General features: G+C 43.0%; 1 protein-coding gene across 1 annotated transcript in view; it reads right to left on the minus strand.

Annotated features, from left to right (window-relative positions):
* Positions 1-22,329, minus strand: part of LOC124042127 (collagen alpha-5(IV) chain-like) — a 67,947-nt gene extending 45,618 nt beyond the window's left edge. Inside the window, exons 1-9 of the mRNA XM_046360486.1 lie at positions 22,130-22,329; positions 10,711-10,764; positions 10,318-10,407; positions 3,760-3,804; positions 3,454-3,498; positions 3,188-3,250; positions 2,291-2,347; positions 2,172-2,198; positions 1,963-2,034 (exon numbers count right to left, since the gene is read on the minus strand). Coding sequence (XP_046216442.1) covers positions 1,963-2,034; positions 2,172-2,198; positions 2,291-2,347; positions 3,188-3,250; positions 3,454-3,498; positions 3,760-3,804; positions 10,318-10,407; positions 10,711-10,764; positions 22,130-22,192 — 516 coding nt within the window. The 5' untranslated portion in view covers positions 22,193-22,329. The remainder of the gene's footprint in view (positions 1-1,962; positions 2,035-2,171; positions 2,199-2,290; positions 2,348-3,187; positions 3,251-3,453; positions 3,499-3,759; positions 3,805-10,317; positions 10,408-10,710; positions 10,765-22,129) is intronic.
* Positions 22,330-24,589: the final 2,260 nt, after the last annotated feature.

A 24,589-nucleotide genomic window follows, 5' to 3' on the forward strand; every position in this document is an offset into this window, starting at 1 on the left:
TCTGTCTCTGCTGCTAAAGCCACTTTCTACCACGCTAAATTCCAAGCATCTGCCTCTAACCCTAGGAAGCTCTTTGCCACCTTCTCCTCCCTCCTGAATCCTCCTCCCCCACCTCCTCCCTCTCTGCAGATGACTTCGTCAACCATTTTGAAAAGAAGGTCGACGACATCCGATCCTCGTTTGCTAAGTCAAACGACACCGCTGGTTCTGCTCACACTGCCCTACCCTGTGCTCTGACCTCTTTCTCCCCTCTCTCTCCAGATGAAATCTCGCGTCTTGTGACGGCCGGCCGCCCAACAACCTGCCCGCTTGACCCTATCCCCTCCTCTCTTCTCCAGACCATTTCCGGAGACCTTCTCCCTTACCTCACCTCGCTCATCAACTCATCCCTGACCGCTGGCTACGTCCCTTCCGTCTTCAAGAGAGCGAGAGTTGCACCCCTTCTGAAAAAACCTACACTCGATCCCTCCGATGTCAACAATTACAGACCAGTATCCCTTCTTTCTTTTCTCTCCAAAACTCTTTAACGTGCCGTCCTTGGCCAGCTCTCCCGCTATCTCTCTCTGAATGACCTTCTTGATCCAAATCAGTCAGGTCTCAAGACTAGTCATTCAACTGAGACTGCTCTCCTCTGTATCACGGAGGCGCTCCGCACTGCTAAAGCTAACTCTCTCTCCTCTGCTCTCATCCTTCTAGATCTATCGGCTGCCTTCGATACTGTGAACCATCAGATCCTCCTCTCCACCCTCTCCGAGTTGGGCATCTCCGGCGCGGCCCACGCTTGGATTGCGTCCTACCTGACAGGTCGCTCCTACCAGGTGGCGTGGCGAGAATCTGTCTCCTCACCACGCGCTCTCACCACTGGTGTCCCCCAGGGCTCTGTTCTAGGCCCTCTCCTATTCTCGCTATACACCAAGTCACTTGGCTCTGTCATAACCTCACATGGTCTCTCCTATCATTGCTATGCAGACGACACACAACTAATCTTCTCCTTTCCCCCTTATGATGACCAGGTGGCGAATCGCATCTCTGCATGTCTGGCAGACATATCAGTGTGGATGACGGATCACCACCTCAAGCTGAACCTCGGCAAGACGGAGCTGCTCTTCCTCCCGGGGAAGGACTGCCCGTTCCATGATCTCGCCATCACGGTTGACAACTCCATTGTGTCCTCCTCCCAGAGCGCTAAGAACCTTGGCGTGATCCTGGACAACACCCTGTCGTTCTCAACCAACATCAAGGCGGTGGCCCGTTCCTGTAGGTTCATGCTCTACAACATCCGCAGAGTACGACCCTGCCTCACACAGGAAGCGGCGCAGGTCCTAATCCAGGCACTTGTCATCTCCCGTCTGGATTACTGCAACTCGCTGTTGGCTGGGCTCCCTGCCTGTGCCATTAAACCCCTTCAACTCATCCAGAATGCCGCAGCCCGTCTGGTGTTCAACCTTCCCAAGTTCTCTCACGTCACCCCGCTCCTCCGTTCTCTCCACTGGCTTCCAGTTGAAGCTCGCATCCGCTACAAGACCATGGTGCTTGCCTACGGAGCTGTGAGGGGAACGGCACCTCAGTACCTCCAAGCTCTGATCAGGCCCTACACCCAAACAAGGGCACTGCGTTCATCCACCTCTGGCCTGCTCGCCTCACTACCACTGAGGAAGTACAGTTCCCGCTCAGCCCAGTCAAAACTGTTCGCTGCTCTGGCCCCCCAATGGTGGAACAAACTCCCTCACGACGCCAGGACAGCGGAGTCAATCACCACCTTCCGGAGACACCTGAAACCCCACCTCTTTAAGGAATACCTAGGATAGGATAAGTATTCCCTCTCACCCCCCCCTTTAAGATTTAGATGCACTATTGTAAAGTGACTGTTCCACTGGATGTCATAAGGTGAATGCACCAATTTGTAAGTCGCTCTGGATAAGAGCGTCTGCTAAATGACTTAAATGTAAAAGTAAATGTTACCTGGTCACCGTCCCTTCCTCGGAGTCCAGGTCTCCCTGACTGTCCAAACCCAATTAACATTTGGGATTCACCCTGCACACACACACACATGCACACATGCACACAAAATGCTGATAATTATAATGACAATGATGGTGATAATGATGATGATGATGATGAAGAAGAAGGAATGAGCAAAGCAAGAGAAGGAAGAAGAGCTGGAGGGTTACCTTTGGTCCAGGTGCTCCAGGTAAACCCTAAAAAAAAGAAGAAAGACAGATATGAACATGACAAAAAAAGACAGTAGTTACACAAATAAAATAACAAGTTGTGTATCCATCCATCTTACTCTTAATCCATCATCGCCATCAGAGGGACCAGCTGGACCAGTAGCACCTCTCTCACCCTGTGGAGACATGTCGTTATCATCACTTAGAATGAATGTGGTGCCGTGTCCTAAGTGGAACACTATTACCCTACTGTCACGTGTGCACCCTCTCCTGCCTCTAGGTCACCAGGCTTCTCGTTATGGCGCACACCTGTCACCATCGTTACACGCATCTGTGCATAATGACACTCACCTGGACTCCATCACCTACTTGATTACCTGCCCTTATATATGTCACTAGGCTTACCTACCTGGCAGCAGGTAGCCTAGTGGTTAGAGTGTTGGACTAGTAACCGAAAGGTTGCAAGATTGAATCACTGAGCTGACAAAGTAAAAATCTGTCGTTCTGCCCTTGAAAAAGGCAATTAACCCACTGTTCCTAGGCCGTCATTGAAAATAAGAATTTGTTCTTAATTGACTAGCCATGGTTAAATAAGGTTAAAAATATATATTTAAAAAACTCCCTTTGGTTTCCTTCCCCAGTCGTCATTGTTCCTGTTCCTTGTCGGTGCTCTGTTTGTGTTTTTGTTATGTTCCATTTATTAATTAAATGTTTTCAGTCACTGAACTTGCTTCCTGACTCTCAGCATACATCATTACACCTACATAATGCATTACCTTTAACAGAAAAACTTGTGGACACTTAGTCTGATCCATATTAGGGAATAGGGTGCCATTATATGGGATGATTGTGATACTATGTGAAGATAGACAGTAGTGATGATCCTGCTGTCTAACTAGAGTGTGTGAGTATCTGTGAGTCTTGTCTACATCTGGATAGCTTGGGGTGATATCTTTTTTTGTCAGAGAGGTTCACATAGAGAGAGATTTATGGGGCAATAGCCATTGTTACTCCACCTCTGTCCCATTGCATCCTGGGGAACCTGGTTGGCCCATTGGTCCTTGAAGGCCTGGGATGCCCTAGGAGAAAAGTCAGGTAAATATTACACTGACAAAGACACACACACACACACACACACACACACACACACACACACACACACACACACACACACACACACACACACACACACACACACACACACACACACACACACACACACACACACACACACACACACACACACACACACACACACACACACACACACACACAGTCTTACCGGTAGACCTGGTGTCGCAGAAAATCCTTCTTTGCCTTCAGGTCCCTGAAGAAATAAACAGGACTGTAGATTTACTAAATATACAGAAAACGCACGCACGCACACACACACGCACGCACGCACGCACGCACACACGCGCGCGCACACACACACACACACACACACACACACACACACACACACACACACACACACACACACACACACACACACACACACACACACACACACACACACACACACACACACACACACACACACACTTATACCATTTACATATCAGCAAAGACATTTGTGGAAAGTTACCCGATCGCCATCTGTTCCTGGAGGTCCATGAGGGCCCACATCTCCCTGGGAAAGACAATTAAAACATGATTCAGATGTGTACGAGTCATAGTGTGCTACCCTAGCCTGAGAGAAGAGGAAGGATTACTGTGGATCGGAACAATGCCCTGCATTAACCACATTACACACACTAGCAAGCAAGCACACACACCTCGTTACACGTTCATCCCTTCCTGAACTAAGGGGGTTTGCAATGTTACAGATTGACGAGTTGTTTTCATGTGTCAGTAACTGACATCGTTTAAGCCTTGTGTCTTATGAACACTACAAATACAGGGGACATCATCTTAGGACAAGCGATATTTGAAGCGCCCTTTGTCATATTTAAAAAACTGCCAACATTTAAGTCTTACATCTACGTCCAGTCTTATAAGTGAAGAAGAAGTGGGACACAGTTTTAGTTAAAGTGATTTTTCAGTCTTCTGAAATTATCAATGCCTTTGAAACATATTTTTGGGTGAGCAATAATTTAGAACATTTTTACTGGTGTTTAGCATTTATAATGTATTTTTTGAACGACCAACCCAAGAAGACTAGGTCTTCACTGTACGGTGCAGTTCCTGTAGAACTGTCTCGACTTCCGCCAAAGTTGGTCCCTCTCCTTGTTCGGGCGGCGTTCGGCGGTCGACGTCACCGGCTTTCTAGTCACCACCGATCCACGTTTCATTTTCGATTTGTTTTGTCTTCATTGTACACACCTGGTTTCCATTCCAATATCCTTGTTCCCTATTTAACCCTCTGGTTTCCCCTTGCTTTTTGTGCGTGTTTGTTATTGTCGTGTCGTCTCGCTTTGTGATCTGGATTATTGTCTCCTTCATGGAATATTGATTTGAGTAAAGTTACGATTATTACTCATCTCTGTATCCTGCCTTACCCACATCACCTAGACTTTTGACAAGAACACGTGTCATATTCATTCCACCCACCCCACACACACACACACACACACACACACACACACACACACACACACACACACACACACACACACACACACACACACACACACACACACACACACACACACACACACACACACACACACACACACACACACCCTCCCACACACAAACACACACACACACATACACACAACGTAGTTCTATTGCCAACATTACAATATGCTATTACTTAGCACATATTACACAAACAAATGAAGACCACATACAGTGACAGAGTTTAGACAACGTAAAAGAATAGCCATTAGATATCATATATAGTATAACGCTATAGAGGTAGAGCTCCTGCGACTGGGGAAACAGAGACAATTCTACCTGGCACAAGGACAAGGGGCCCAGTGAATGTGGTGTATAATGTGTTCTGGTGGTTCATTGCATCAGAGGTGACCCTGTAGAAGGACAGAGAGCCAGCAGGACAGTCCAGATACTGTCTTACCCTATTAGAGCTGGACTTGGGGGGGGGGAACAGGTAAGGTAGTGAGTTTGTTTTTGCATCTGGCAGTGAAACAGTCATCATATCCACCAAGACCCCAGGACTTATCATTGTAACTGAGCCCACTTTCAGGACCCACTGCCTTTCTGTTGATTCCACTGTAAGCCACTCCTATCTGAACCTCAGCCCCCCTCCACTCTACCACCCAGTAAACAGCACCCAGTCAGACCCTCTCTACGCAGCACTTGTTGCCAGAACTCAAATCTGTCTGGGTGGTCTGGATAGGGTTGTCTGGGTGGTCAGGATAGGGCTGTCTGGGTGGTCAGGATAGGGCTGTCTGGGTGGTCAGGATAGGGTTGTCTGGGTGGTCAGGATAGGGCTGTCTGGGTGGTCAGGATAGGGCTGTCTGGGTGGTCAGGATAGGGTTGTCTGGGTGATCAGGATAGGGCTGTCTGGGTGGTCAGGATAGGGCTGTCTGGGTGGTCAGGATAGGGTTGTCTGGGTGGTCAGGATAGGGCTGTCTGGGTGGTCAGGATAGGGCTGTCTGGGTGGTCAGGATAGGGTTGTCTGGGTGATCAGGATAGGGCTGTCTGGGTGGTCAGGATAGGGCTGTCTGGGTGGTCAGGATAGGGTTGTCTGGGTGGTCAGGATAGGGCTGTCTGGGTGGTCAGGATAGGGCTGTCTGGGTGGTCAGGATAGGGCTGTCTGGGTGGTCAGGATAGGGCTGTCTGGGTGGTCAGGATAGGGCTGTCTGGGTGGTCAGGATAGGGTTGTCTGGGTGATCAGCATAGCATCAGCTCCTCTTCTATCCGTGTCACATTTCTGTTCTCCTGAGACAGAGAGACATCTCTGTCTGCTGTGTTGGGGTCCAGTGTCAACTCACATGCATCTAATGAAGACACAAAAACTGATCACCATCATTTATAAAAGGTCATAAATACAAGTTTTGGATAATGAGTGAATAATGCCCAACATTTTGTTTTTCTTCATATTCCATCTAAAAATGTAGACTTTTATAGTATAAAAACTTTATGTTCATTAAGTGACTATAATTGTTTTGGAAGCTATAGTTGTTACAAATGCAACATTTGAATACTATTATATTGGTCCTCAATGCAACCAAGACTTACATTTCTCAAGTGCTGATTTCAAATAACACACAGCATTATGGTTCACACTGTTAGCATTATAATCCACACTGTTAGCATTATGGTCCACACTGTTAGCATTATGGTCCACACTGTTAGCATTATGGTCCACCCTGTTAGCATTATGGTCCACTCTGTTAGCATTATGGTCCACACTGTTAGCATTATGGTCTACACTGTTAGCATTATGGTCCACACTGTTAGCATTATGGTCCACCCTGTTAGCATTATGGTCCACTCTGTTAGCATTATGGTCCACACTGTTAGCATTATGGTCTACACTGTTAGCATTATGGTCCACACTGTTAGCATTATGGTCCACACTGAACTCAGAGGGCATATTTTTGTCTGTTCACAAACAATAGAAAACTATCTGCTCAATCTTTCCACTACTAACCAGCCTAAAATAAGTTACATTTGAAATATATTTGATGGCATTTCAATTCAAAGCTATTTTAGAATACTGCAACTTGGAAATATGTTTAGGGATAAATTCAAGTTTTGGGAACTATAAGGGCTGTATTACTAACATATGTGATTCTACCTGAGTTTCTTGAGTTTACAGTGCAGATCTTCCAGCACAGAAGAAAATATCTTCACTCCAGGAGTCTCCTGGGTGATTGTAGCTCAAATCCAGCTTTATCAGTGACTGGTTTGACTTCAGTGCTGAAGCGAGAAAACCACAGCCTTCCTCTGTGACCAAACAGAATGACAACCTGCCAGAAAGCCTTCCACACTCAGAAATAGACTGTTTTGTACTCTCTTATTCCAAGTACAACCCATCATGTCAAACATAGTTTTACTATGAAGTTTTACTATGAAGTCACCTTGTTTTAAAGCTAGTTTCCTGCAATTCTACCCATTATACCATGTCTTATGCCGTGTTCTTATGCTATCTGAGTGACTCAAATATAACTAAATCAATGGGGGTCCCATGCCATGGAATTTTAGATTCTCCCTGACTGTTTAGTTTTTTTTATTTTGGTGATTGTTAGTTATCAAAGATGATTTTGTTTAAAAATGTATCATTATCTTTGCTACGTACTTTATATTTAGTGTTATTCATTTAAGTTTACACTGAAATATATATAGAGGAATAACAGAGGGAACACTGCCATGTGGGAGAATACAGTGAGGATCCCCAAGGTCAGGAAGGATCAGCTGAATCTCGCAGGTTGTTCTCCCTTGGGTCCAGCTCTCTCAGGTGTGCGGGTTTAGAGCCGAGAACTGACACTAACGCTTCACGCTTTGAGAGGTTACATCCATTCAGCCTAGACAATGGACCAAAACAATATGGTCACACACAATACAGTGTCAGGTGCAGTGTGTCGATTGATACTATCGGCAAGACTTTTCACAGAGAAATGGAGATTGAACGTCATACACTATCTCCCCGATTGGATCAACATGGTCTCCAGGTGAAAATTGCAAGCTAATTGACAAATGACAAGCTAATCTGGTGTAGAATGGGAGAGCTGTTCTGGAGGCTTTGACCGCTGGCAGCAACCTAAGAAGACCTTCCTCTGATCTAGAGTATGTATTCAGGTAAAACACGTCCAGCTCCTCTTCTGAAGTCAGTAACACAGGGACCAGAGGTGACCACAGTCCAGGTGACAGTTTGGCTTTTGAGAGACTTCCTGATCTCAGGTAGCGTTGGATCTCCTCCACTAGAGAATGGTATTTCAGTTCATTCAGACAGTGGTACAGATTGATTCACCTTTCTGGAGGGATTCTCCCTGATCTTCTCCTTGACGTACTTGACTGTTTCCTCATTGCTTTTGCCAGTTGCCTCCTTTTTGTTTTCAGAAGGCCTCGTAAGTGAGTCTGATTTAGACTCCAGTGTGAGGCTGAGAAAGAGGCGGAGGAACAGGTTCAGGTGCCCGTTCTCACTCTGTAAGGCCTTGTCCACAGCACTATTTATGGAGGACGGTTTCTTTAGACATCTGATGTGTTCTGCTGGGGTTTCTTGTTCACATTGTTGTTTTGGAATCTGATAGATATTCTGAGCTCTAAAAGTGTTGAGACATTGACACATGTTGTTGTTGTTTTTGTACTTTGGATTTGAAATGATACAATGACGACGAGGTCAAAGTGCAAACTGTCAGCTTTCATTTTCATCCATATTGGGTGAACCGTTAAGAAATGACAACACCTTTTGTACATAGTCCTGCATTTTAGGGGGCCAAAAGCATTGGAACAAATTCACTTATATGTGTATTAAATTAGTAAAAAGTTAAGTATTTGGTTCCATATTCATAGCACGCAATGACTACATCAAGTGTGTGACTACACATTTGTTAGATGCATTTGCTGTTTGTTTAGGCTGTGTTTCAGATGATTTTGTGCCCAATAGAAATGAATGGTAAATAATGTATTGTGTCATTTTGGAGTCACTTTTATTGTAAATAAGAATGTAACATGTTTCTAAACACATCTAATGTGGATGCTACCATGGTTACAGATAATCCTGAATGAATCGTGAATATTGATGAGTGAGAAAGTTACTGAGGCATAAATATCATACCCCCCCCCCCTAAAAATGTCTTGGGGGTATATATTTGTGCATCTGCAACTTATTTCCTACTTATATGAGTACACTCGTAACAAACTAAGCATTACAAAACATGTATTTGATCAAATAAGCCAGACGTTGCAAATCAGCCATTACATCTTTTGTTAACCAAATTCAACATTCTCTCATTGACCTCCATACAAAAAACTCCTCGCTTTGTGACAAATATGCCACCTGCTGAAGAAGATATATTTCAGGCCCAGCTATCCGTCCTGCTTCGCCTCTTCCTTTATGTCTCTGAAACCATTATTCGTTACCATTCCCTAAAAGATGATGTTGTTGCTACCTTAGTCCGGCTTTGCAACCAAAGTGTTTTGAGATATGTTTGCCTTGGTTGGTATTATCACCGGAACAACTTAGTCCTTTTTGAACAGACTAAGAGGGATTTATCTATTTGACAAGTTCTCCGTACAATAGAAATGATGTATTTCCTCGTTTACCAAATCTACTGTGGATATTTACCCGACACTTTGAATGAATGGAAACTAATATTGATTTAGCTTATTGTAATTACAGTAGAATCGCAATTTAAACTTTAAATACATCACGAGGGTCAGGAGCATGTTGTGATAGCTAGTAATTCAAACTAGAAAAACGTAATTTCCTGAAGAAAAGTGGTGTGCTTGCTTGTAAATCAAAGTATTTTTCATGATAGTGTTATATAGTGGGCAGTGTCGTGTTAGCGCACAGTTAGGCAAACATATTGACAGGATACACTTCCATACTCCATCCCCCAGAGGGCAGCAGCAGCCTTGTCCAAATGCTGAGCCTTGTTGATAAGCACATCAGGTGCTGCCAATGAAGGTGATGGTCAGTCAGAGTAGCAGCTGGTAAGCTGTAAGGCTGCTTGGTTTGTTTTGGTGGCCATGAGGCCTTTCGTTTGTTTTTGTCTTTAGTTTGGGGCATGCCTTTTGTATTTTTCCTTTTTGTACATATACTGTATTATCTCCCTGGGCACATACACTGATTTCTCACATAGATGCACATCTTAAATTAGGTTACTGACCAGTTAACTAGGCCTAAAACCCCTAGACAAAGTGAGTGCAACATCTGTAGGCTAATTATTGGGATCCGTAACAGACAGAAGGTGCAGTAGTAGTAACTATTGGTGACTGTAGAAGTAGCAGTTACAGATGTGACTAGGTTATTCACAGTAGTAGCAATGAAGGAAAAAGTCTCGGCACACTAAAATGTACAATTCAGTCAGCACAACATCCGTGGGTTGAATTGGTTTTGCTACATGGTATGATACAGGGGAGATGTTAGAAACCACTGAAACAGGGTCAGACAGTTGTTCACCCCCCCTAATGGTTAAGTAGTGGGGGAATCTGATCCTAGATCAGTGTTTAAGGGCAAGTTCTACACTTCCTAGGAAAGGACAGTAAAGAATGATAACAGACACCTGACCTTTGGCCCCACAGGTCCAGGGTGACCCTCTGAGCCTGGATGCCCAACCGACCCAGGTGGACCCGTCTCTCCTGCAAAACCCCTTTCTCCCTGTGTGTGTGTGTGTGTGTGTGTGTGTGTGTGTGTGTGTGTGTGTGTGTGTGTGTGTGTGTGTGTGTGTGTGTGTGTGTGTGTGTGTGTGTGTGTGTGTGTGTGTGTGTGTGTGTGTGTGTGTGTGTGTGTGTGTGTGTGTGTGTGTGTGTGTGTGTGTGTGTGCGTGCGTGTGTGTGTGTGTGTAGATCATGGAGAGAAATAACAATGATCATGAGGCATAAATAGTAAATAAATGTAGTATTAAATTGATTGATTCTAAATCAATACAGTCTCAAAGCTGTGTGCTGGTGTTCTGGTTACCTTGTTGCCTTTGACTCCTTCACAGTGACACATGGACTTCCCAGTACACGCACACTAGAAAAAAACAACACACACTCATTATAGCAGGCAAATGTTTCTAAAAAACCCAGCACAGAAACACCTTCAGCGGAGAAACAATGGTGAACTCAATATCCATTCAGGTAGACGTAAAACCACATTTTTCAAAGTTAAAAGAATGACTGTGTAGCTCAAACAAAATAAATTGAAGTAGATCTGCAGAAAACCCTTCAATAGAATAAAATAAACCAAAACATATTTCAAACAAATGTAGCATTGTTTGTGAGCTCTGCAAACAATGTGTCCACTCCGAGAAAAATTGAATGGTAAATAATGTGATTGATATGAATGAATTGACCAATGTGACCTCTATGTTCTAGATATCTAGTAATGTTACTAGGAAATTACAAGGATTAAACAGTAAATTAATTACTGGTGAGATGTTTAGCGGGAAATTGATAAATATTTAACAAACAAAGGGAAAATCAATTTAAATAATGAAACATGTAAAAAATGAAACAATGAATGCGCCCAAATTGGTGGGAGGTAGAGAGTGCATAACAACCCTACATAACAGCCCTACATAACAGCCCTACATAACAGCCCTACATAACAGCCCTACATAACAGCCCTACATAGCAACAAGCAGATCAAGACCTTGTCTGGCCTATAGAATTGGGAATACTAGAATGCACATTAACCTTCTTATGATGGGATATTCTACTGTATCTTAGTCGATGCTGCTCATCCATATATTTATATATTCTTAATTCCATTATTTTACTTAGATGTGTGTGTATTGGGTATATGTTGTGAAATTGTTAGATATTACTGCACTGTCGGAGCTAGAAACACAAAGCATTTTGTTACACCCGCAATAACATCTGCTAAACACGTTTATGTGACCAATAAAGTTTGATTTGATAAAGGTCAGAGTCAACCGGTGCTGTAAAATAATGAATTTGAAGAATTTATCTGCACTGCATGTTTGAAATGTATTATTATGTTTTATAATGTTTTACCCCCTTTTATCTCCCCAATTGTTAGTAGTTACAGTCTTGTCTCATTGCTGGCAACCCCCGTACGGACTTGGGAGAGGCGAAGGTCGAGAGCCATGCGTCCTCCGAAACACAACCCAACCAAGCCGCACTGCTTCTTGACACGATGCGCATCCAACCCAGAAGCCATCCGCACCAATGTGTCTAGAGAAAACGCCGTACACCTGGTGACCTGGTGACCTGGTGGCCTGGTGACCTGGTGACCTATCATGTTCAATAATAGTACGAGGTTTATCTGTCATGATCATAAGTGTCCAATATATGGCTGTAGTGTATCTAATCAAGATTCAAGTTTTAATGTCACGTGCACAGGTACAATGAAATGCCTTTCTTGCCAGCTTTAATCTCTCTCTCGTTCTCTCGCTTTCTCACACGCACAAATGTGACCTTGTGTCTTAGGAAACATCTTTCTTTGGAGAAAACAAGACTAGGAGAATAATTATCTAGTGCTGCTTCCCACGGGAAAAGGTCATGTGGCAGATACGACATGCTATCATAGCCCATCCGTTGGCCCACAACAACGGTAATAATAATTGCGACCCACTTGGCACAGACATCAGTTCAAATCAAATCAAATGTATTTATATAGCCCTTCGTACATCAGCTGATATCTCAAAGCGCTGTACAGAAACCCAGCCTAAAACCCCAAACAGCAAGCAATGCAGGTGTAGAAGCACGGTGGCTAGGAAAAACTCCCTAGAAAGGAGTTTCAGTTCAATGTCTAGTTTTAATTCACATTTGACTGTTGTCAACTTACGTGAATTCATCGTGAAATCAACAATTCACCATGCCATTGGATTTAGGTCAAAATAAAGTGAATTCTCTTACACTGAGGACTTAAACAAAAAAAATACAATCATTTTTCCATGTTGATTCAACCAGTTTTTGGCCAGTGGGTTTCCCTTGACTCCCATGATCAACAGATAGTATGTTGAGTTACCCATTACATCATTTAGGTGAACTAACTTTAGGTGAACCCCCTCCACAGTATCTGCTGGAACCTGGCAGTGTGATGGCAGACATAATCATTTTACCATAGCTGCGAGAAGTAGTTTCGGGGTTGGGGTGCTGCGTTTGTAAAAAAAATGTTTTTTAAATTTCGGGAATTTTATTTTCGGGGGGGTGCTGAAAACATATATTTGCCCACACTACAGACGCTACATCGTTCCAGATGCTATTTCGGTCCGCTAATACAGCACTATTAAACACCCAGTATACGACTTTAGTGAGAAAAAAATAGTTTCACCCCCAAAAAATTCAGCACCCTTACTTCCCGCGGCTATGCATTTTACAGACACCAAATGGCTACAGACACTATATGGCTACAGACACTATATGGCTACAGACGCTATATGGCTACTGACGCTATATGGCTATAGACACCAACTGGCTACAGACGATGTATGGCTACAGACGCTATATGGATACAGACGCTACAAGGCTACAGACGCTATATGGCTACAGACACTATATGGCTACAGACACTATATGGCTACAGACACTGTATGGCTACAGACGCTGTATGGCTACAGACGATGTATGGCTACAGACACTATATAGCTACAGACGCTGTATGGCTACAGACACTATATGGCTACAGACGCTATATGGCTACAGACACTACAAGGCTACAGACACTATATGGCTACAGACACTATATGGCTACAGACACTATATGGCTACAGACACACTATGGCTACAGACACTATATGGCTACAGACGCTGTATGGCTACAGACACTATATGGCTACAGATGCTGTATGGCTACAGACACCAAATGGCTACAGAGGCTGTATGGCTACAGACACTATATGGCTACAGACACTATATGGCTACAGACACTATCGTTCCAGACACTATATGGCTACAGACGATGTATGGCTACAGACACTATATGGCTACAGATGCTATTGTTCCAGACACTATTTCTACAGACACTATATGGTTCCAGACACTATATGGCTACAGACACTATATGGCTACAGACACTATATGGTTCCAGACACTATATGGTTCCAGACACTATATGGCTACAGACACTATATCGTTCCAGACACTATATGGCTACAGACACTATATGGCTACAGACACTATATGGCTACAGACACTATATCGTTCCAGACACTATATGGCTACAGACACTATATGGCTACAGACACTATATGGCTACAGACACTATATGGCTACAGACACTATATGGCTACAGACACTATATGGCTATGCTTTTCACCATATGCTCCTATGAGGCTCCTATGAGGCTCCTATGAACACTTTTTATATTCATTGATGATTTGCTTCTTTAGTGTCTATCTGTCCTTGTTGTGTTTTTATTGTGAATGTATTGGTGATGAAAGTATTTGCTGGTGCAATCAAATATCCCCTTTGGTGGACTAATGAAGTACTATCTGATCTCCTTCAGGATAATGTCCCATCTGACAGACACTATAGTGACCAATGACCACTGGAGGAAGACTAAAAACAGGAGGTCTTCCTGGTCAGGTCTGCTGTTCAGGAACAAATCCTGGCCCTACATGTCTGCTGTTTAGGAATAAATCCTGGCCCTACAGGTCTGCTGTTTAGGAATAAATCCTGGCCCTACAGGTCTGCTGTTCAGGAATAAATCCTGGCCCTACAGGTCTGCTGTTCAGGAATAAATCCTGGCCCTACAGGTCTGCTGTAGAGGAATAAATCCTGGCCCTACAGGTTTCCTGTATAGGAATAAATCCTGGCCCTACAGGTCTGCTGTATAGGAATAAATCCTGGCCCTACAGGTCTCCTGTATAGGAATAAATCCTGACCCTACAGGTCAGATGGTCAGGAATAAATCCTGGCCCTACAGGTCTCCTGTATAGGAATAAATCCTGACCCTACAGGTCAGATGGTCAGGAATAAATCCTGGCCCTACAGGTCAGATGGACAGGAATAAATCCTGGCCCTACAGGTCTGGTGTATAGGAATAAATCCTGCTTCTACAGGTCAGATGGTCAGGAATACATCCTAGTTCTACAGGTCTGGTGTATAGGAATAAATCCTTGCCCTACAGGTCTGGTGTATAGGAATAAATCCTGGCCCTACAGGTCTGGTGTATAGGAATAAATCCTGGTCCTACAGGTCTGGTGTATAGGAATAAATCCTGGCCCTACAGGTCTGCTGTACAATGTCTAGATAAATCCAATATCTAACTCTGAATATCTCCTAAGGGGTTTTCAAACATGTTGTAGTTTCATGATGACTGTACAGGTTAAAGTGGAAGAACGGAATGGGGAGTTCCAAAGTTTGGACATTCTTCAGTGTGAAAGCACAATATTAGCAGTTGCCTCCTCTCCCCACCCCTCCCCTCATTTTATGTGCTGTCCTTGGCCTTGGACCTGGATTCAAATATTTTGTTTTCAGTCAAATACTTTTTCTGCACCTGACTGAGCTGAAATTGTGCCAAAAGTATAAACACTTCCCATCTGGCACTCCAGGCTACAGACACTATATGGCTACAGACACTATATGGCTACAGACACTATATGGCTATAGACACTGTATGGCTACAGACACTATATGGTTCCAGACACTATATGGCTACAGACACTATATGGCTACAGACACTATATGGCTACAGACACTATATGGCTACAGACACTATATGGTTCCAGACACTATATGGCGACAGACACTATATGGCGACAGACACTATATGGCTACAGACACTATATGGTTACAGACACTATATGGCTACAGACACTATATGGCTACAAACACTATATGGCTACAGACACTATATGGCTACAGACACTATATGGTTCCAGACACTATATGGCTACAGACACTATATGGTTCCAGACACTATATGGCTACAGACACTATATGGCTACAGACACTATATGGCTACAGACACTATATGGTTCCAGACACTGTATGGTTCCAGACACTATATGGTTCCAGACACTATATGGCTACAGACACTATATGGCTACAGACACTATATGGCTACAGACACTATATGGTTCCAGACACTATATGGCTACAGACACTATATGGCTACAGACACTATATGGCTACAGACACTATATGGCTACAGACACTATATGGCTATGCTTTTCACCATATGCTCCTATGAGGCTTTTTACTGTGAACACTTTTTATATTCATTGATGATCTGCTGCTTTAGTGTCTATTTGTCCTTGTTGTGTTTTTATTGTGAATGTATTGGTGATGAAAGTATTTGCTGGTGCAATCAAATATCCCCTTTGGTGGACTAATGAAGTACTATCTGATCTCCTTCAGGATAATGTCCCATCTGACCCCGAAGTGTCCAATGACCACTGGAGGAAGACTAAAAACCGGAGGTCTTCCTTGTCAGGTCAGATGGTCAGGAATAAATCCTGGCCCTACATGTCTGCTGTTCAGGAATAAATCCTGGCCTGACAGATCTGCTGTTATGTGAATATATCCTAGCCCTACAGGTCTGCTGTTTAATGTCTAGATAAATTCAATATCTAGCTCTGAATATCTCATAAGGGGTTTTCAAACATGTTGTAGTTTCATGATGTGTCTACAGGTTAAAGTAGTATTAGCAGTAGCCTCCTCTCCCCATTCTTCCCCCCCTTTCAGGTGTTGTCCTTGACCTCAGACCTTGATTCCAATTGTGTTTGTTGTAAATCAAATACTTTTGCTGCACATGTTACGTCTGCTCCCGCTCCCCCTCTTTGGCGCTCAATGTCGCCAGGCTGCTGATCATTACGCACACCTGTCACCATCATTACGCGCATCTGGGCTTCATCAGACTCAAGTGGACTCCATCACGTTATTAATTACCTCCCCTATATCTGCCACTTTCCCGAGTCAACATTATATTATGCTATGTGTCCCTTGTCTAGACACTGTTTGTGTTTTGTTTCCTGTCTGTTTATTCATTAAACATTCTCTCCTTGTACTTGCTTCTCGCCTCCCAGCCTCTGTCCTTACAGAATGCTGACTCCACAATTTGAAGCATCAGGGAATTTTATGTTTTTGTTGGTGATGTCGGGTCCGGTTGCCGCTGCTGAAGCAACCGGGATACCTCAGCTGGCTCGAGAGGCTCAGAAGCCTCAGTTGGCTCGTCGGGCTCCCACGCCATGCCCCATCCGGCTCGTCGGGCTCCCACGCCATGCCCCATCCGGCTCGTCGGGCTCCCACGCCATGCCCCATCCGGCTCGTCTGGCTCCCGCGCCTCGCCTCAGCTCTCCCAGGGGGAGGGGTACTGTCACGTCTGCTCCCACTCCCCCACTCTGGCACTCGAGATCTCCAGGCTGCTTATCATTACACACACCTGTCACCATCGTTACACACATCAGCACTTCATCAAACTCGCCTGGACTCCATCACGTTATTAATTACCACCCCTATATTTGTCACTTCCTCAGTTTCTTTCCCGAGTCAGCGTTAATGTTGTTATGTGTCCCTTGTCCAGACGCTGGTCGTGTTTTGTTTCCTGTCTGCTTATTCATTAAATATTCACTCCCTATACTTGCTTCTCGCCTCCCAGCATTTGTCCTTACAGCACAAGACAGAGCTGAAATTGTCCTAAAAGTATAAACACTTGCCATCTGACACTCCAGGCAGGCATCCTTGTCTGCACCTACATTGTAAACATTCATTCACACAATAGGCTAGGTTGAAGCAACCTCATGATTGGTATAAGGAACATTTGAGTATCATGTAGTAGCCTAATCCTATTGATGTTCCATTGAACTGAGTGAATGGAATATGAATGACAGTCACCCAATATGATCTAATAGAAATAAGGCCATGCTCATGAAAAAATTTAAATGTTATCTCATCTTAAACGGCATGGACCGCCACTGCGTGATGAAGTTAAGACCCTATGCTCCCTAACAAAGCGTAGTGAGGAGAGGAAAGAGAATAAACGTGGATAGAAAAAGCACGCGCTCTCTTTCAAACTGACCCCTTTTTTTTTATATGACAGTGGTTCCACATGTTCTTGTGACAGAAGTTGTGTGGGAAAAATATTTGTTGTATTTTGTTTCTGTTACATTTCATTAAATTGGTACTATTAAAATATGTGTGTTGACTGTGATCGGGTAGGTGTGTCTTGTCTGTTTAATTAACAAAATAACCAGCTATTGAATTTCATGGCTGCACAGACCCCTAACAAAGGTCTAATAAACTCAAAATATGCTCTTCTATTCTTTTGAAAATACATTTTATTAGTTTTAAAATGTTTCTTAGGACCTGCCTAAACAAATGAATAACAGATTTATTTTTGATGGTGTATATTCTCAATGGAGTTATTAAAATAGATGCCCACTCAGATCTGTACACTCGTCCTCATATAAACATTGCCCAGTTTTTTTACAGGCAAAATACCATGAATCCTTTGTGAAAGCAGTATACTGTAAGTGTCCCCCATTCTCAGACTAAACACACGCATACTGTACCATCCTCCTTCCTGTGTTCCCCAAAAGGCACTTATTGACCCCCTCAAACTTGACCTAGTATGGACAGGTGAAAACACTCAAGTCCCAATGTACTTATGGCACCACAAACAAACACACTGGGACTCGCACACGTCTGTTTACCGGCCCATCCACACGATGGACGCTGTTTGCACATCAACACAAACATGGTGGGCCACCGGTGTATAAACATGACGTTTTCAAGACATTAAGTACAGTGTGTTCATCTTTAATGGCTTTTATCAGATTGTATGTTTGTGAGACGCTGACTTACTTTACATGAAAGGAAATTTACTAGAACGTTGGGACAAGTGAGTTACGCCAAACATCCACTCCAAACATGGCCACACAGCAAATGATCCAGTGTTGAATCAACACAGTGTTCAATTTAATACTGGTCCTGTGTCCATATGGGCCCACACTTTCAGTGTTCAATGAACACACCACTTATTGTAAAGCCTTATCTGCATATTTCTCAGAGTACCTTGCCGTTGTTAGTGACAGAGACATGGTTGTTGCATTCCTCCATTTTCCATCGTCTGGCCTTCGCCAAGTGAGATTCTAAGCAAATATGTTATCGTTCAAATATAATTCTACCTTAACCATCTAAACGGGAACAACTATTTCAGTAACGGGTGCAATAAGCCCAAGAAACAGAAAAATGTATGTTATTTACAATACCGGTCAAAAGTTTTAGAACACCTACTCATTCAAGGGCTTTTCTTTATTTTTACTATTTTCTACATTGTAGAATAATAGTGAAGACATCTAAACTATGAAATAACACATATGGAATCATGTAGTAACCAAAAAAAAGTGTTAAACAAATCAAAATAGATTTTAGATTTTAGATTCCTCAAAGTAGCAACCCTCTGCCTTAATTAATGACAGCTTTGCACAGTCTTGGCATTCTCTCAACCAGCTTCATGAGGTAGTCACCTGGAATGCATTTCAATTAACAGGTGTGTCTTGTGAATTTGTGGAATTTCTTTCCTTTTTAAATGTGTTTGAGCCAATCAGTTGTGTTGTCACAAAGTAGGGGGGTATACAGAAGATAGCCCTATTTGGTTAAGGACCAAATCGATATTATGGCAGTTCAAATAAGCAAAGAGAAATGACAGTCCATCATTACTTTAAGACATGGAGGTCAGTCAATACGGAACATTTCAAGAACTTTGAAAGTTTCTTCATGTGCAGTCGCAAAAACCATCAAGCACTATGACGAAACTGGCTCTCATGAGGACCGCCATAGGAAAGGAAGACCGAGAGTTATCACTGCTGCAGAGGATAAGTTCATTAGAGTTACCAGCCTCAGAAATAGGCAATTAACTGCACCTCAGATTACAGCCCAAATCAAATATTTTTGGATTTGTTTTAAACTTTTTTGGTTACTTTGTGATTCCATATGTGATATTTTATAGTTTTGATGCCTTCACTATTATTCTAAAATGTAGAAAATAGTACAAATAAAGAAAAACCCTTGAATGAGTAGGTGTTCTAAAACTTTTGACCGGTAAAGATTTGATCCTGTAAATATTTTTCTGAAGCTATGGTAAAATGTCTTGTTCAAATAGTGTATATCACCAAATCATTTGACTGTTTCTAAAAGGTGTTCTACGATATATGAATAAGAATGACAGCAATTGACAAACACCTGAATATTTTTGGCCACCGTGCAACTTTAGAACCCCAATTCAGAGGGTCACATTTTGAATGCAGTATATATTGTAAAGGATTATTGAATTTTTCATAGATATTTCATAAGACCTACATAGATGCTTCATAAATCATTATTTCTTAGGGTGACAGGTCTTTATTTGTCTTAGGGTGACAGGTATGCATTCAAATGGTTATTTTCCAAATCCTAATATGATATTTGCTTATAAATGATTAATAAAACATCTATGTAGGCTTTATTAAGGGTGTATGAAAGCTTAATAAGAAATGTGTTTTATGACCATTCTGATTATAAATTACCTACTGAGGTACACGAGGCCTTGCTGTCAGGTTTGGGGTCAGTTCCATTCCAATATAATCATTTCAGGGGATTAATTTAAATTCATGTGGATGTAAAAAAAATATATATATATAGAATTTCATTTGACCCCAGTCCTATTTACAAGAGAAAACACCAGAGTCTACGTCACACCTGACACTCATAGGGAATTTCCCAGACACGATATTAAGTCTAAATCTAGTCCTGGACTAATTAGCAGTCTCCATTAAAAAATGATTTTCAATCCAGGTCTAGGCCTAATCTGTTTCTGGGAAACCGGCCCATAGAGCCTGGTAGCCCATTAAACCTTCTGGCCTATATAGTCTGGTAGCCTACTAAACGTTCTGGCCCATATAGCCTGGTAGCCTACTAAACCTTCTGGCCCATAGAGCCTGGTAGCCTACTAAACCTTCTGCCCTATATAGCCTGGTAGCCTACTAAACCTTCTGCCCTCTATAGCCTGGTAGCAGAACAAAACATTATGGCCCATCTAGCCTGATAGACTGCTAATCTGTCTGGCCTATAGAGCCTGGTAGCCTACCAAACATTCTGGCCTATATATCCTGGTAGCCTACTAAAACTTGTGGCCCATATAGCCTGGTAGCCTACTAAACCTTGTGGCCCATAGAGCCTGGTAGGCTACCAAACCTTCTGGCCTATATAGCCTGGTAGCCTACTAAACCTTGTGGCCCATATAGCATGGTAGCCTACCAAACCTTCTGGCCTATATAGCCTGGTAAGTCCTACTACACCTTGTGGCCCCTAGAGCCTGTTGGCCTACTACACCTTGTGGCCTATATAGCCTGGTAGTCCTACTACACCTTGTGGCCTATAGAACCTGGTAGCCTGCTAAACCTTCTGGCCCAATTGAGCCTGGTAGCCTACTAAACCTTATGGCCCATATAGCCTGGTAGCCTACTAAACCTTCTGGCCCATAGAGCCTAGTAGCCTATGAAACCTTCTGGCCTATATAGCCTGGTAACCTTCTAAACCTTGTGGCCTACATAGCCTGGTAGCCTGCTAAACCTTCTGGCCCAATTGAGTCTGGTAGCCTACTATACCTTATGGCCCATATAGCCTGGTAGCCTGTTAAACCTTATGTTGTAGGCCTACACCTAGCCAGGGTATCTGGCCCTATAGGATAGGCATCCTAGAAGGCTACAATGCATAGTCTGGTTCCAGGTAGAACCCTTTTTGGTTCCTGGTAGAACCATTTTGTGTTCCATGTTGAACCCTCTGTGGAAAGAGTTCTACATGGAACCCAAAACGGTTCTACTTGGAAGCAAAAGGGGTCTACCTGGAACCCACAAGGGTTTTTCAAAGGGTTCTGCTATGGGGACAGCCGAAGAACCCTTTTTTTTTGGTTATTAGATAGAAAAAATGTACTAAGAATGTCTCCCAAAGGCCCAATACACAAATTGCATACAGCATGATATAGCTGCCTGTGAATAAATTAATGAATCAGATACAGCAAATATCTAAAGTCAAGTATAGGACAGACATAGGTCAAACTATTATCACACACGAAAAGCAAGTCCCACAGTCTACTTCATAGGCTAGCACATGGTCAATCCGGGATCCTTGGGATGTCCCTAAGCTTAACCCTAACCTTAACCTTAACCCTTACCTGAACCTAGCCCTTACCCGAACCTAACCCTTACCTTAACCATTTTACATTTAAACTTCAATGGGGTAGGGCCATCGCATGATTCCCGGATAACGTGGACCTATGTTAACAGGTTATGCAGGACTCATATAGGCTAAATTTGTGAACCCGTTTCATTTTCATGTAGCCTACATTTCCCTATAAAGATTTGTCCGTAAGCTTTCCTCACAGCCTTCCTTTTCATGAACATTCAGTTTTTTTTAATCAGGTATTTTTAAAAGGGTATGATGCTTACATCCTTCGCCTCAATTCCTCGCAGCATCACCCCCAAAGCAAAACAAAGCAACGCAGTCCTCATCTTGAAGATGATCTTCCCGCCACTATTGGATTTAGCAAATTCGCGTGCTCCTCTCCTCGATCTCCTGCAACATACAAGCAGCCAGGCCCGACACCTGTGTGCGCGGCAAGCGACAGGTGCGTCAGTGCGGTTGGAGGAGCGTGTGCCCACTAGTATTCTGTCAGCAGCACACACGGTGACGTCACGTTCGTATGGAAATGAGGAAAAACATTCAAAATAACAGCCCGTATTTCAAAACATTGCAATGTAAATAACTAATTTAAAAGATATGGAACAAATACATAAAACAATGCTTTAAAAATATATATAAATAAGGAAAAAATACTATGTTGACACTGGTATGTTGAGAATATTGGCTTTTCCACCTGTCTCAGTTAAAGTGTAATGGGAAATATTCAGTAGGGTCTCTACTAACCAAATATTGTGATTTTCTAGGGAGACTGTGTTACACGGCTTGCTGCTGGCTTTGGACTGTCACCGGACAAATCTTCACCTTTCCCGAAAAAATTTAATTACTACATTTTCCCCCAATTGTCGCACGAATGCAATTCCACAAAATACACAACATGTCCAGCAGCAGATTGGCCATAATAAGATATCACATTATCTAGACAGGTTGTAGCATAGAATACTTTATCCTAGTGTATATGTTTCACACAGTCGCCATAAATTCAAAGCACACGCATAATTGATACTGCCGGACGGGACACGAGACCCAAATGCAGTTTCAAGGTCTCATCAGAAGTGAACATTCGTTCCCGGTCCGACCCAAACCCGGTGAGATGAAGCCCGAGCCCAGGCCTGGTTCTACATTACAGAAATCAATTGAGCCCGAACCCGAATAAAAAGCCAGATTTCTAGAAAACAGTAGGTTATATTGATTTATATTGATGTTGAGAACAACAAGGGGCAGGCGGGTGGCAGCGGAGTGAGAAGACGAGGAAACAGCCATTGGGCCTAGAAAAAGCACAGAGGGGAAAACTCACATTAGCTATGTCATATACAACCATATACCATACTAATTTAAAGTAATAGGCTTGTGTGGTCGGTCGCCGAGATGATAATTTCAGCACCGTTTTGATTGGGACAGTACCATCGCGCTGCTTTGAGACAAGCCTGGGGGACTCTAGATAAATGAGTTGAGTTGAGTTCAGTTTAATGATCATCTTTATTCTAGTTTTCTAGCATTTTATACAAGTGGATTTTGCTCTTCACCACCGTAGTAGCCTTGGTTACATGCAATAATGTAACATACAATTACTATTTATCTGCTTACTGTTGTAGTAGTCTTATATAGAACGTAGGCTATTTTCCTATTGTCCCAATCCCACTGAAACCCATCATACTGACTGACTCATGTCTCGCATGAAAATTCCTAATTGTATTCTGTAATCCACAGGCTGCACCATCAAAGCACGTCTCACCTATGCATGTCAAAATACCGCTATAACATTTCGCCCGCTTCTCTGTGTGACCTCGTATTGCTACACATATGAGAGCTTCAGCATACAATGTGTCATTTACAAACGGTATGGGAGTACATACGGAACCGTTCCGTAACTACAAGACGCTGGGAGACGGGAAGGAAGTACAGGATGAGGATTTAACAATAAATAAACATGACACTAAACCAGATCAACGTCCGGACAAGAGAAACAAAACAACATCAATGCAGACACCGGAATGAAACCGAGGAAGTGACAGATATAAGGGAGGCAATCAATGACCTGATGGAGTCCAGATGAGTCCGATGAAGCGCTGGCGCGTAACGACAGTGACAGGTGTGCCTAACTGAGAAGGGGAGTAGGAGTAGACGTGACAACAAACGAATATTTTTTTTAAACAGAGTTGGTCTCGGTTAAGATACCTTGATATTTAAACAATTTCCACCCTTCATCTATTCGTTATTCATGAGCTGACCTGCTATCTGTTTAATCCTCAACTTGATAAACTGGATAAGTGGAAGTGGTAGCTAATTTATTTGTTTTCTCATCTAACACCGAACAGAAACATTTAACATGCAATAATGTAGCCTAAGACTATTATTTATCTGCTGACTGTTGTAGTAGTCTCATATAGCCTTTCGTAGGCTATTTTCCTATTGTCCCAATCCCACTGTAATGACTCCTGACTCCTGTCTCGCATGAGAATTCCTAACTTTATTCTGTAATGTATACACTGGACTATCAAAGCTCGTCTCACCAATGCGTGTCAATGCGTGTATCAAAGATAATTGCGTAATTATCGTATTTCGCCGTCCTAACGTAGTCTTCACTAGCCAGCTAGCTAACGTCCACTGATTAGCTGCACTGGAGAAACTATTACACTCAACTGAACGACTTGATTAGTTTAGTGTTAGCTAGCTACATAGCTGTCTTTGCTGTCTTCGTATCATCG

The sequence above is a fragment of the Oncorhynchus gorbuscha genome, linkage group LG08 (genome assembly GCF_021184085.1).
Source record: "Oncorhynchus gorbuscha isolate QuinsamMale2020 ecotype Even-year linkage group LG08, OgorEven_v1.0, whole genome shotgun sequence".
NCBI classification, from domain to species: Eukaryota; Metazoa; Chordata; class Actinopteri; order Salmoniformes; family Salmonidae; genus Oncorhynchus; species Oncorhynchus gorbuscha.